General features: G+C 56.7%; 6 protein-coding genes across 6 annotated transcripts; 4 read left to right on the top strand and 2 right to left on the bottom strand.

The window, feature by feature from the left end:
* Positions 1 to 35: 35 nt before the first annotated feature.
* BKA78DRAFT_333937 (uncharacterized protein) lies at positions 36 to 1,334 on the top strand (the record flags this gene model as incomplete). The annotated part of the gene is made up of 2 exons (XM_066890146.1): positions 36 to 581; positions 813 to 1,334. The coding sequence occupies 2 exons, from the start codon at positions 36 to 38 to the stop codon at positions 1,332 to 1,334; spliced, it is 1,068 nt and encodes a 355-aa protein (XP_066739194.1).
* BKA78DRAFT_326728 (uncharacterized protein) lies at positions 1,099 to 1,987 on the bottom strand. Its single transcript, XM_066889458.1, has one exon. It carries the CDS (start codon positions 1,678 to 1,680, stop codon positions 1,321 to 1,323), a length of 360 nt encoding a protein of 119 aa, XP_066739193.1. The 5' UTR covers positions 1,681 to 1,987; the 3' UTR covers positions 1,099 to 1,320.
* Positions 1,988 to 3,748, bottom strand: BKA78DRAFT_274239 (GRASP55/65 PDZ-like domain-containing protein). The gene is made up of 3 exons (XM_066885551.1): positions 3,460 to 3,748; positions 2,844 to 3,388; positions 1,988 to 2,741 (listed from the first exon to the last, which is right to left on the bottom strand). Exons 1-3 carry the CDS (start codon positions 3,634 to 3,636, stop codon positions 2,315 to 2,317), a joined length of 1,149 nt encoding a protein of 382 aa, XP_066739192.1. The 5' UTR covers positions 3,637 to 3,748; the 3' UTR covers positions 1,988 to 2,314.
* Positions 3,749 to 3,845: 97 nt separating this feature from the next.
* BKA78DRAFT_326723 (RNA cap guanine-N2 methyltransferase-domain-containing protein) lies at positions 3,846 to 5,290 on the top strand. Its single transcript, XM_066889457.1, has 4 exons — positions 3,846 to 4,074; positions 4,128 to 4,226; positions 4,272 to 4,767; positions 4,821 to 5,290. Exons 1-4 carry the CDS (start codon positions 3,968 to 3,970, stop codon positions 4,860 to 4,862), a joined length of 744 nt encoding a protein of 247 aa, XP_066739191.1. The 5' UTR covers positions 3,846 to 3,967; the 3' UTR covers positions 4,863 to 5,290.
* A 151-nt stretch (positions 5,291 to 5,441) lies between these two features.
* BKA78DRAFT_326720 (uncharacterized protein) lies at positions 5,442 to 9,236 on the top strand. Its single transcript, XM_066889456.1, has one exon. The coding sequence runs from the start codon at positions 5,704 to 5,706 to the stop codon at positions 9,178 to 9,180; it is 3,477 nt and encodes a 1,158-aa protein (XP_066739190.1). The 5' UTR covers positions 5,442 to 5,703; the 3' UTR covers positions 9,181 to 9,236.
* A 1,392-nt stretch (positions 9,237 to 10,628) lies between these two features.
* BKA78DRAFT_299983 (linker histone H1 and H5 family-domain-containing protein) lies at positions 10,629 to 11,829 on the top strand (the record flags this gene model as incomplete). The annotated part of the gene is made up of 7 exons (XM_066887135.1): positions 10,629 to 10,701; positions 10,788 to 10,813; positions 10,960 to 10,982; positions 11,074 to 11,204; positions 11,306 to 11,403; positions 11,456 to 11,620; positions 11,671 to 11,829. 7 exons carry the CDS (start codon positions 10,629 to 10,631, stop codon positions 11,827 to 11,829), a joined length of 675 nt encoding a protein of 224 aa, XP_066739189.1.
* Between the last annotated feature and the right edge of the window lie 1,169 nt (positions 11,830 to 12,998).

Below are 12,998 nucleotides of genomic sequence, written 5' to 3'. Positions count from 1 at the left end.
CTCGCCATGACGACCACGTCCAGAGGTCCTGCACTATGCTCGTCGTCAAGGCGCTAAATGGCGATGCCTCGTTTCTGCTTGTCTTCGTCCCGTCCATCGCTCCAGATACGCCCTCAGTCTCCCAATTTCCAGGCGCCTTTACTGTCCTGATAGACCCATGGCTGACGGGACCCGCCAAAATCCTGACCTCTGCCTTCTCCGTATCGCACCACCAGGCCCAACCATGCGTGGCCTCTCTCGCCGATCTCCCGGAGCCGGACATGGTCATTATATCCCAGGACAAACCAGACCACTGCCACAAAGAAACCCTGACGCAGCTGCCACCAGATACCCGCTCTCTCATTGTCGCGGCGCCGGCTGCCGCTGCAAAGATTCGAAAATGGAAGCATTTCAAGCCAAACATCATTCATGCCCTGCAAGACTTTTCCGAGACGGACCAGTCGACCATTTTTCGCATACAGGTGCCCTCGTTTACGCCATCAGGTTCCCCGGGCCAAGTCACCGTCACGCTCATTTCGCAGAAGAACGACTTTACCGGCCTCCACAAGGCCATTGGCATCACCTATCGCGCTCCCAGCAGCGTCCTGACCCCTAATCGCCAAACTCTAATCAACCTGCCCACCAGAACCACGCGCAACGCCAAAACCGGCTCCCTGCAGACGCAGTCTACAAACACCAGCACCTCATCCGGCCCCAAGTCCAACCCCAAGGCGAGGGCCGCCTCCATCGACGTGACCGTCGCCGCCGCCCGCCTCCGCGACACCAACCAAACGCCCCCGCAACCCCCCAAGCCCATCTCGGCGCCCCTCCAGCTGCTCGACACCCCCTCGACCCTGCGCTCCGCCGTCTCGCACAGCTCCATCGCCAGCGCCCTCACTGGTGCCGGCGCCGGCGGCTGCCCCGACCCCTCTCCCACCCGCGACCGCGAACCCACCCTCTCCGTCCTCTACTCGCCCCACGGCGTGCCGTACGCGCTGCTCGAGCCATACGTGACGTCGCAGCTGATCGGGCAGGCGGCGCTGCCGCTGACGCTGCTGCTGCACGCCTTCGACCGCGTCGACAACCCGTGGTTCCTGGGCGGCAACATCTCGACGGGCGCCGAGGGCGGCGGCGCAGACATTGCCAAGCGCCTCATGGCGCGCGCGTGGGTCGCGGCGCACGACGGCGACAAGCGCAATCGCGGCGTCGGCGTCAGCATGGTCAAGACGCGCAAGATGGGCGTCGAGGACGTCAGGCGCGCCATGGTGGTGAATGCCGAGGGCGAGGTCAAGAAGGTGCCGACGCGCATTCAGCGCTTGGATAGCGGTGACGAGTTGAGGGTCAAGGGGGGGTGAGATGAGGTCCGTTTTGTTGCGAGACTTTGAACACAGCGAGAAATCTAGGGTGGGAAAAGAAGTCGCGCCGATCTTTCTGTACAATACGACGAGGAGTGATCATGTTCGCGGTCCCGGACATGGGCGCACGAGAAAGGATTCGGTGGGCGCATCGGGAGGAATCTCGACGTAGACTGGAAGGAGGAGAAGCAGCAGCAGCGACTACCTGCCCGTCTGCACGCCTGTCATGAACTTGGGCCATGCCGGACATGGACAAGAACCATAGTGGCAGCAGCAGCAGCAGCACGCAGGAGGAAAAGAACTCGCCAATCTTAAGCGGGACCTCCTCACACCATGTACATATCATGCTCGTCCTGCGCGGCCGACCCTAGATTGAGTGGCTAGCTACATAGCTACCTGCTCGGTGGGTACACCATGGATGTAAATACAACATCATGTAGTCCGACAAGACGAGAATATTTTGCCTGCAAGGGTAGGTAGGTGTAGAGGAGAACCAGGCGCGAACGCGATGCACGCTTGCTTGGGATATGATGGCAAGAACTGCACGACGCCCATCATTCTTTACAGAGCCTCCTGCGTGATGCTTGCTCCTTCAATGCCCTGAGGTGTGCCCCGTTCGAGTTGGGCAATGAGTTGATTTGAGATGGATCCATACATATGTAGATAGAGGACGGGCGGGGGATTGTTGATTCGATTTTGGACTGTCTCGGGTCGCGAGGCTACATTACGCTACATGCCTCGCCGTGTCTTTGTGTTTCAGTGGCACTTGTGACTTCGCATGTGTGCATCTTTTTTTGCTTTCGAAGTTCTTTCCCCGGCGGTCTCGATTCAGCAAGTAGATGCATGTCCATCTTCTGTATGTGTCGTGTCGCACATGACCCGGCGTCAATGATAATGATACAACGCATAGCCTTCTCGCATCATTCAATGCCATCTCTTCTTCTCCTCGGCTTTCCAACTCTTTCATTCTTCTCCCATGATCAGCCCTGCTTCTCATCCAGCACCTCAGCTTCGCCCTCGCCCCCTTCAAACAGCGCCTTCTCCTCCTCCACCGACGGCGGACTCCCCGGCTTGCTTGCCTCCGCGCTACCGGTATCCTTCGGCGGGCCCCCTGCTCTCGGCGGCCCTCCCTTCGGCGGCGGCGGCCTGCTGCCTCCCTTGGGCGTGCCGCTCCCTGACCCGTAGTCCAGCTCGCGGCTTTTGGCTTCGCCTTCGGCAAAGTACTCATCGATGCCGCCGCCGCCGTCGCGTGAGCTTGCTGCGTGGGCATGTCGCGGTTTTGCTCGGCGGCCGGCCGGAGGAGGAGCGGTGGATGATGATGACGAGGGAGGAGGTGGCGGTGCCAGTGTTCCGGCGGGAGGAGGCGTGTTGGTGCTGTTGAGCGGGGCGGGCGAGGCGCGCGACGAGCTCGCGGGCATGGCGTCGGCGGGGACGAAGAAGGAGGACGGCGTCAGCGGAGCGGGCTCGAAGCCATTCTGGCCGCCGGCGTTGTTGGTCGTGTATTGGGACTGCGGTGCCGTTGCAGCGGCAGCGGCGTGGTCGGAGCCGTCGAAGAGGGTTTCGCCAGGTCCTGCGGGCGGTTCTTCCAGAGGCGCGGGCAGCCGGTGCAGCGCGCCGAAACCGAGCACGCAGCCCAGAAGCCCTTGGCCGCCCCAGCTGCGGCTCGGCGTGATGGTGACGGGCCGCGTGACGTTGTATTCGTGGTTGTAGACGAAAAGGCGCAACGGCCGGTTGGCGTAGTCTTCGACCAGCTCGCCGAGGCCGCTTTCGCCCTTAACCAGTCCCTCTGGGCTACCGATGATGTAGTCACCGTATGGCAGCAGGCCTGCTACATCGGCTGGCGAGTTGGGAGACACGTCGAGGATATGCCAGACGTCGTCGGTGCTGGAGAGCGGCGTCCATTGCAGTGACAATCCCAGCGTCGGCGTCTCGGCGGGGATGGGCACGTAGAGCTCGCGGATGCGCTGACCCTTGGCGCTCCAGATTCCCAGGCTGATGGTGCTGCCCGCGCTGTTGCGCACCTCTTTGGCGAAGAGCGTCGGGTCCGGGTTGTCCTGTGCGAGTGTCGTGGTTAGCAAGGTATTCGTAAAAATCTGTTGGGACTGTGACCTGAGAGAAGTCTTACAATCGTCCGTCCATTGATGCCAATGACAAAGTCGAACCATGGCTCCAGCGGCAGCGTGTCGTTGGTGTTGCGCAGGATCTGGAAACCCCATGCCTCGTTGTCGCCGCCGTTGCTGCGCTCTTGCGGTTCGGCGTCGAGTCGCGCGATGAAGCGATTGAGGGCGCCAAACATGCTCATCTTGACTGTGTAGCGACCGGTCTACTCGGTTTGTTGCCGGTGTGGGTATTCGATGTTCGTCGGAGCGAGCGGTGGGGTTTTGAGGAGACAGGCTCTGGAGCTGTTGTCGTCGTGGTCTTCTGTTTTGGACCCCTGCTTGGACGGTGGTCATAGCTTCCATCCCGCTTGCATCCCGGCGCTGCTCTCGTCATTTTCACCACACCTTGCTGGTTTCCGTTGTGCTCCACAACATTTACCATTTCGAGTCTCCGGTCCTCCGTGTGCCCCGTACGCTTTCGATTACGGGTAGATCAGGGCCCGACCACGCCGTCCGGACTCGTCGATTCAAGCCATGGAAGAAGGATACGAAATTTACGGCGACGAAGCCTACGAAGAGGAGTATGAGCCCGTTGCATGGCACTACAACAGCATCGATGAGGTCCCATACAACATTCGAAAGTAAGCGTTGCCCCAGAAGTGATGTGGCTTTGGAGCATCTGACACTTATTAAGATATTTTCACCAGCGCTATAACCTCTTCGAGAAGTACGATGATGGCATCCTACTAACGGATGATGCATGGTTTGGTGTCACCCCAGAAAATGTAGCAAAGTAAGTTGCTGCTGGAAGTCTTTCAAATTTCGCTTACAGGCTTAGAATCATTGCTACACACGTGGGTAAAGCCGCCGGGTCTGAAAAAACAACCATCATCGATGCCTTTGCTGGCGTCGGTGGCAACGCCATCGCATTCGCGCTCTCGGGACGCTGGGAGCGCGTCTTTGCAATCGAAAAAGACCCAGAGACGCTCAAGTGCGCAAAACACAATGCCGAGATCTACGGCGTCGCCAACAAGATTTGGTGGATCCAGGGCGACTGTCTCGAAATCATTCCCAAGCGCTTCCCCGGCATGAAAGAGGCCGTCGTCTTCGCCAGTCCACCGTGGGGAGGCGTAAGCTATCGCCACCAGCCCGTCTTTGACCTCGAGATCATGCAGCCTTATGGATTAAAGGAGCTTTACCGCGCGCTGACCAAGGCCTCAAAAGATCTGGTTCTGTACCTGCCGCGCACGTCGGATCTGAATCAGATTGCCAAGTATGCCCCTGATGGCGTGAAGACTATGGTGGCTCACTACTGCTTGAGAGGTGCGAGCAAGGTAGGAGATCTTTAAATCGATTGAAGCGCTCTCGCTCTAACTTATGATTGCAGGCTCTCTGCGTGTACTACGGCGATTTTGGAAGCATTCCCTGAGTAGATGCTTTCTGTCCTTAGTCAATCGCATTTCTCAGTTCGAATCTGCCTACGAGTCAATGTTCCATCGCAGCTTTGAGATCATATCTCAGGAAGGCCCTGTCATGTTGAGGGCCTCTTGATGTCGCCCGCTTTCAGTCAAGTTGGAAGCATCTGACGACTTTGACCTTTTCTGGAGCAGGGATGATGGTAACTCCTGCGGTGGATAATGCTTTCCTCCAGAAGTAAAATCTTCCCGCAAAGGTGAAGTTGGAACATAGATCAGAGTGAGGCCAAGTATTTTTGGGGAAGTTTGCTACGTGCAGGATAAGTCCTGCCACGCGTCAAGTGAAATTTAGATTTGGGAATCAAGGCATTTCGTCCTCGCTGCGACGAACACTTTCAGTGCTTAAGTAGAAAGGCCCCAAAATTGCAGTCCACATTGCCAGTCCTTTACTGTCCAGAGCTGCGTGAAGTCGAGCGTGACGTCTTTTGGCCGCAAGCTTTCCTGACTCAGCATCGCCCCGACGCGTCGGGTGAGGTCTGTGCGCCGGAGGCTTGGCCGCCGCTCGCCCGCTGGCGCTTCACGTCAATCGACCTCCCCAACATCATCATATTGCTTCCTGCGCCCTGTCGCTCACCGAGCCCTTCCTTAAATGGGCTGATTAACCCCCCATAGCTCAAACACGACATTGAGGTCGTGTTCCACCCTCGAAATCACCGTCGGCGAACGTGACTCCTCATCGCTGCTGTCGCGGCAGCGCCGCCTTTCTACTCGACCTCGCCAAACACCCGAACCGATTTCCCTCAACCTTGAAGCTCACGACCCTCGACTCGCGCACCCTATCGCGTACCCGTCAAGATGCCTCATGCCGTAGACCAGCAGGAGCAGGCTGACGACGACCTCATCAGCCAGCTGCTCGCTGCGGACCCTACGCACAACCCGCTCGATGGAATCCTCACTGGCGAACGATTCGACCACGAACCCAAGGCAGATGATGCGGTAGACTATGAAGACATCGGCGACGATGATCTGGCGGACGACGATGTGGCAATCAAGACGGAAAATGACGCAAATGGAGACGTGGATGTCGACGGCGACACTCTCATGGATGATCTCTTTTCTGAGGCGAAACCTGAAGATGGTGCGGATGCAGAAGCTGAGCATGACGAGTTCGACGACCTGTTCGGCGACGGACCTTCGTCACCTGCGCCAGGAGACACTCAAGAGCTGGATGAGTCGCAAGTAGCGGCTGCCACCGAGGCCATTGCAGCAGCAGATTATGCTCCAGGCGCGCCAAAATCTCCCCCGCCTTCGCAAGTGGCGAAAGTCGTCGAAAGCCCAGAGAACCGCCGCGAGGACTCCAGTTTGAAGGTCGCGCCCCTCGAAGGAGCCAGAGGCGATGAAGAGGAGGATGATTCAGAGGAGCTTAGGATACAACGGGAGCTGTTCGCCGAGGCTCAAGCACGTCTTCGTAAGGGCGCTGTTGAGACGGACGTACTCCCTCCTGCGCCGCAGACCGACCAGGATGTCTTTCAAGCAATCTGGCACAACTACGAGCCCGGGAGCGTACTTCGCTTTGGCGAGCTGCTGCCTCATCGACGCGCATACTACGTCCCCAAAGTTCCGCTAAAGCCACCAAAGCCGGTCCAACCAACAAAGGTCAACCTTGACATACAGGCTGACCAGGAAAAAGCCTTTCGTTTACCTCCTTCGGCCACGAACAATCGTAACCAACGGCCCAACGATATTGATCACAAAGGTCTCGAGTTTATCACTGAGGCTGATGCGGGCGGAGAAGAGAGCGATGAAGATCATACTTTGCTTGATGACTTTGATCCCAATGAAAGATTTGGGGCCGTCACTGGCAACGACTTGATCATGGTGGTCGACAGCTGGGATATCCCCTCGCCGGACAGCACGTCTGAGGCCGATGCACAAGAACCCTTCGACGACTGGGACCACGAAGAAAGGCTGCGCCCCAGCAAGAAGCGTAGAACTGATTCGGGCCAGAGCTTGCCCATACTATATGACGCGCTGCCCAACTTTGAAGAGCCAGAGGATGTTACTGCAAAGACTGGACGAAAGGTCGTTCTTGACCTGAACGACCCTGAGCTCCTTTTGGACATTCAGCAACCGGAAACTGCTCGTAGGAAGGCTCGTCCGCAAGACTTCCGTCGCGAAGTCAGCGGAAGTTTGACAAAGTCTTTATTCCAAAAGTTCAACATTTCCAACGACGAAAGCTACGACGTTTTGAAGATCAACAACCGCGAAAAGGTTCGGAACATTACCAATTTGAACTCATTGGAGCACAGTCTTCCTGCAATGAGGCTGCAGTTCCCCTTCTACAAGCTCGAGCTGGCTCCTCGCGACTGTCGTGCATTCCATCGACCCAACATGACTTTTGTTCCTGGCCAGGCCGTTAGGTTTGACAAGCCAAAGTCGAAGAAGAAGAAGAACCTCAAAGGCCAGGATCCCAAGACCCTTTTCGCCAAGTCGGAAGACCTGTCCTTAGGCGACAATTCCAACATGCTCCTGCTGGAATACTCGGAAGAGTGTCCGACCACATTGTCCAACTTTGGCATGTGCAATCGGCTCATCAACTACTATAGACGCAAGGACAAGGACGACAACTTCCGTCCCAAGCTTGATCTCGGCGAGCCCGTCGTGCTGAGCCCCAATGACCAGAGTCCTTTTGCCATTTTTGGCAATGTCCATGCGGGAGAAACGGTGCCAACGCTTCACAACGGCATGTTCCGGGCGCCTGTATTTGCGCATCAGACTAAGCCGACGGATTTCTTGGTCATTCGCACCACGACCGGCATACAAGGCACTAGCTGGTACATGCGGAACCTCCAAAATTTGTTCGTGGTGGGCCAGCAATTGCCCTCGCAGCAAGTCCCGGGAATTCACTCGAGAAAGGTCACGGACATCTCTAAACGACGCCTCAAGATGATTGCATATCGGCTTTACAACAAGAACGCGAACAAGAGATCGCCTTTGACCAACCACATGATTGCGGATCATTTGCGTGGTAGCGACATCGCACAGAACCGCGGAAAAATGCGCGAGTTCATGCAATACGACAAGGAGGTTTCGTCGTGGAGACCGATGCCAGGAGAGACACTTCCAGACGAGAGTCAAATGCGTGGATGGATCTCACCAGAAGACATTTGTCTCCTCGACGCGATGCAGGTCGGCGTAAAGCAGCTGCAGGACGCTGGATACCAAGAGGACAATGATGTTGCCATGGAGGACGAAGACGGCGAAGCGACCGACGCGTACGTGCACCAGCAGTTGGCTCCCTGGAACACCACCAAGAACTTCCTCGAAGCCAGCTCGCGGAGAGCGATGTTGGAGCTCCATGGCAAGGGAGACCCGACCGGCCGTGGAGAAGGTATCAGCATGATCAAAACATCGATGAAGGGTGGATACAAGCCCCAAGGCCAGAGTGCGAACGACAAGATGGATGCCAAGGCGCGCAAAGACACCGGTGGACACAGTTACAACGTCAAGGAGCAGGAGGCAAACTACAACGCTGCCATAAATAAAATTTGGGAAGCGCAACGGACGAGCCTTACCTCAACGATCGAACACTCCGATGTTGAAATGGATCCGGATGATGCCGGAGAAGCTGTCGACACCATGAGTCGCGGAAGAACACCCCAGTCTCAATACGGCACACCCGCTACCGCCCGCCGTGACGACGAGACCATGAGTCAATTCAGTCGGTTTAGTACATCGAGTCAGACGAGGAACAGGGCTCTGAAGATTATACGCAGGATTCCAAACAAGTACGGCAAGATGGAGGTGCAAGAAGAGCTCGTGACAGACCCCACGGTCATCAGGATGTACACCGAACGGCGTCGCGATGAACAAGTGGATTCGGTCGGCATTGGACAGCTCAAACCCACTGGAGACGAAGACACGGACGCTCGCGCTCGCAAACGTCTCATGCTTGAGCTGCAACGTCTGGAGCGCAACAAGGAGCGACGACAAGTCCGCGAAAAGGCCAAAGCTGCGTTGAGCAACGTGGGCACTGGCGCCGACGGTAAGAACGTCGGGACGACGCGCAAGTGCGCCAACTGCAACCGGCCGGGACACATCAAGACTAACAAGAAGATGTGCCCGATGCTCAACAACATTGCTTCCACAATCGAAGAGTTGGACAACGTCGAAGCAGCCAATCCGGGCTCGACTTTTCCTCCGTTCGGCAAAGACAAGAAGAAAGCCAACGCCGGCGCCAACAATGCAGGTGGCGCGGGCTCTCCCCCAGGGGCGGCGACACCAGCAGCAACCCCGCAGCAACCGCTGCCGGAATTCGAAATGGCAGATTGAAAAGCGTGCATTTGGGATAGAAGTTTTGAAACATTTTTTTAGAATCAGCAACAATGAGTGGATTGCGGTGCTGCTCGACGGGAGTGCATAGAGATGTCGGCAGACGACGAAGGGCCCTTGGGAAAAGAGACAAAAGCTGCGGGGTGTTTGGGCATTACAAGATGCCATCGCATCAGCCTGGCTCTTGCCAGTGTTTCCGAATTTGGCCTGCTATCAAGATGGTGAACATCAGGCTCTCGCTCAAGGTACGGCTGACGGAGGAGTCAGAAGGAAGACTAGAGACGATAGCGAATACATGAACTACCCAAGTCCCGTGGGCTCGAGTAACACATGTCGATTGTCGAGTGAGGATGATTGGGCGGATGACCTGAAAAGGCAGACTGGCTGCTGGTGACACAAGAGTGGTTGCTGATTTTGGCAAGTGCCTGGAAGGGCGTTGAGACGGAGCTTGTCATGGAGCTGAGGCTGGTCGACGTGGCGCGTCTCCTGTCACAAGTTGGGTGTGAAGGACACAACAGCAATCACATCGGAGGCTCATAGATTTCCCATCCAGACGGGAGGAGACGCCCCAACCCCTTAGCCACTCAGACGGAGGGCGAGGGAAAAGCCATGCGCGATTTCGGTTTGGTGGTCACGAGGGCGCGTCTCCTTATCCATGTGAGCTTGGGCTAGCGCCACACCCAGAGCTGTCGAGAGCGGCCGCTGACGGCGGGAGCGAACAAGTGACTCAAAATAGACGCGCGACGAGAGAAAGGAACAGTGAGACAGTCTGAGGGACGAATGACCTTGAAGATAATGAAAAGGCATTGGTGAATGGGGAGCAATGGAGGGAGGGGTGGAGGACAGGGAAAGCAAAAGCTACGGCGCGCGATAAGAGCTAGGCACGACGTTGCGCAGCGGGAGCTGACACGGGGAGTCGATGGAGTCTTGGGCGGCCGGGGTCGAGTCAAAGAAGAGAGTGCTGGAGGTCTTGGTGGTCGTTGCTCTGCACAAGGGTAGGTGGGTGGGTGAGTCGGGGTCGGGCGTTGAAGAGAGGAAGGGTGCATGGCACGGCGCCAGGGTCGAGGTGGAACGTGGACGACGAGGAATCCAATGTATGTAAATGTAAGATTTCAGACGACAGCAGCACAGCACCAATGGATAGACGATGACTATGCGGGTTCCTCGAGGGCGTCAGGAAACGTGGAGGAGCGACATGTTGTGGTGTTATGGATTAGGTTTAGCGTTGAAGCGCTGGTCCAGAGTTGATGGGATGGTTGATTTTCAGCGCTCCGAGCTCAAAACCCCCCGCCTGCCCACCCTCACGCGCGCCTCGAGCTCCCATCACCTCGCGACCGCTACAAACACGACCACTCCACCACAAGTCCCTGCCGCTATAACCCATCCATCAAAAGCTCTGCTTCCGCTCTATCTCGTCCGACCACTTTCGCAATTCAATTTCCATCACCATGCCTCCCAAGAAGTCCGCCTCTGCCGCGCCCAAGAAGGCCGCGAGCTCCTCTGCTCACACCTCCTACCAAGGTTCGTGCCACGCACCACCACCACCGTCCGATGCAATCGCATCATGCCCATCCGCTTCGCCGATCAATTCTGACTGTCATCCATAGACATGATTTCCGATGCCATCATCGCTGTAAGTCCACATGCTCCGGCGCATCACGGTCGCAAGCGACAAGCGCGACTCGCCCGTCCGACCGCCCCACCCACTTCAACCACGACCGCTTCCACGACCCCAAGCATTGCAATTCACCGTGCTGACGCCTAGTTCTCCGTCTTCAGCTCAAGGAACGCTCCGGTAGCAGGTTGGTTTGCCCCTTTTTCCTGTCCACGTCTGCCTGTTGAGGCAGGGAGCCTTGAGCCTTGGTTTGACCGTTGAGACTGACGTGTCCGCAGCCGTCAAGCCATCAAGAAGTATGTCCAGGCCAACAACAAGATTGGCGGCGTTTCGGACGCTGCCTTCAACTCGCACATCAACCGCGCCATTGCCCAAGGTGTCGAGAAGGGCCACTTTGAGCAACCCAAGGGTAAGTGAACACATCTGATCAGGGGATGCGTTTCGCCAGCCCAAAAGCGCGCGTCGAGCGTCTCCTCCCATTCAGCTTGAGCTTCCGCTGACCTGCATCAGGTGCTTCTGGCCCCGTGAAGCTCAAGAAGTCGGACAGCAAGGCCAAGGCTGCCCCCGCTAAGAAGGAGGCGAAGAAGGAGACCAAGAAGACCACCACGGTAATTTGAACTTCTCGAGCCTTGCGCATCAGCTTGCTAACTTATTCAAAAGAAGGCTGCCCCCAAGGAGAAGGCCGCTGCCCCCAAGAAGGAGAAGGCTGCCCCCAAGAAGGCTGCCGCCCCCAAAAAGGAGAAGGCCGCTGCTAAGCCTGCCACTAAGAAGACTGCCACCAAGGCCAACACTGGCCGCGGCCGCAAGGCTGCTGCTCCCACCTCCGTAAGTTTTCTGAATGACAGTAGGAAGATCATAAATTGACGTTTTCAAAGGCCCCCGCTGTCGAAGAGAAGCCTGCTACCGTCCTCGGCAAGACCAAGTCTGGCCGCGTGACCAAGACCAAGGCACCTGTTGCCGCCAAGCCTGCCGCAAAGGCGAAGAAGGCGGCCACAGGCAAAAAGGCAACTCCCAAGAAGAAGGCCGAGGTGTAAACGACAGAACTCGACCAAAGTCTGGCGTTTCGCGTTTTCATGCTTTCATGTCCAAGTCTTTCTTGTTGCTGTTTTCGACTCGAACGCTCTTCTCGGCTACCTACTTCGAAGTGTAACGGCTGGGTCTGGGTGGCGACTGGCTACGTCGTTGTTGGCCGGTCAACAACCGCCGGGCCAGCCTTACGATCAACGGCGTCAATCCTGGGTACGGAACGTTTACGGTACGGTATAAAGGGCGCGTGAGGCAGCTCGTGACCAATTCAGCGCAGCTGCGGTGGACAGTGGATGGGAGCGACGGGCGAAGCGGAGCCCCGACGACCTCATACGGATGTCTTCTGCCTCCATTGCTGCTCTCCGTCTCTCAAAGCAACGGCTGTCTGCGTTCGACGGTCATGACTGACGGCGATGGGAGCGTTCCCTTTTGAGCTTTGTTTTGTTTTTTTCGGACGGGATGGGTGGCCGATGAGCGGGAAGGGCGCGGACGGGCGGGCCGGCCACTTCTTTCTCTCTTCTTTCCAGTGGGTTTCTTTTTTTCGCACGTCACGGCTTTGCTTTCGTTTTATTTTCCTCTTTTCCAATTTCCCCTCGACTGTCCTCTCTCGCTCTCTGCTACTACATGTTGTTTTGGGTTGTTCTGGAGGGGGGGCCTGCTGGCGTTTTCTGGGAGGGTATGCGGTCTCTGCTCAAGCTTGTCAAGGGAAAGTACCGGGACGGATGAAGGAACGAAACAGGCAGATGGACGGAGGGAGGGCGGGCTTGCTTGTACAAAGCAAAAAAAGAACTCTGTCTGCTGTGTTGCGCACCTGTGCTGCTACTGCTCCTTTTTTTTTTTTTTTTTTTTTTTGCTTTGGTAAACCCATGTTTCCACGGAGCGTGCTTTGGTTGCTGGTAGTTATATTGGCGCGAATCAGGGCGAGCTCCATCTCTGCTGGATGGTCTCGTCGATGGCACGGTAGTAGTAGTAGTATGTACAACGAGAGACGACTTTCTCAGAGCTTTTGCTCGAGCTTCCCCGTTTTCATGTGCTTTGTTGTTGTTGTGTTTATCCCTGATGCTTTTCTCTGCCCTGTCTGATTGGCCAATGACTTGGACGGCAATCCCGAATCACCCAACTGCAAGTCCACTACTGCGCGCTCTCAGCCAACTCTCGTCATATCGCGGCTCCACGT

This window comes from Phyllosticta capitalensis (genome assembly GCF_038381095.1).
Source record: "Phyllosticta capitalensis strain CBS 128856 chromosome Unknown BKA78scaffold_12, whole genome shotgun sequence".
NCBI lineage: Eukaryota > Fungi > Ascomycota > Dothideomycetes > Botryosphaeriales > Phyllostictaceae > Phyllosticta > Phyllosticta capitalensis.
The sequence above is the reverse complement of the archived record's forward strand: the minus strand, read 5'-3'. Positions and strand labels throughout refer to the sequence as shown.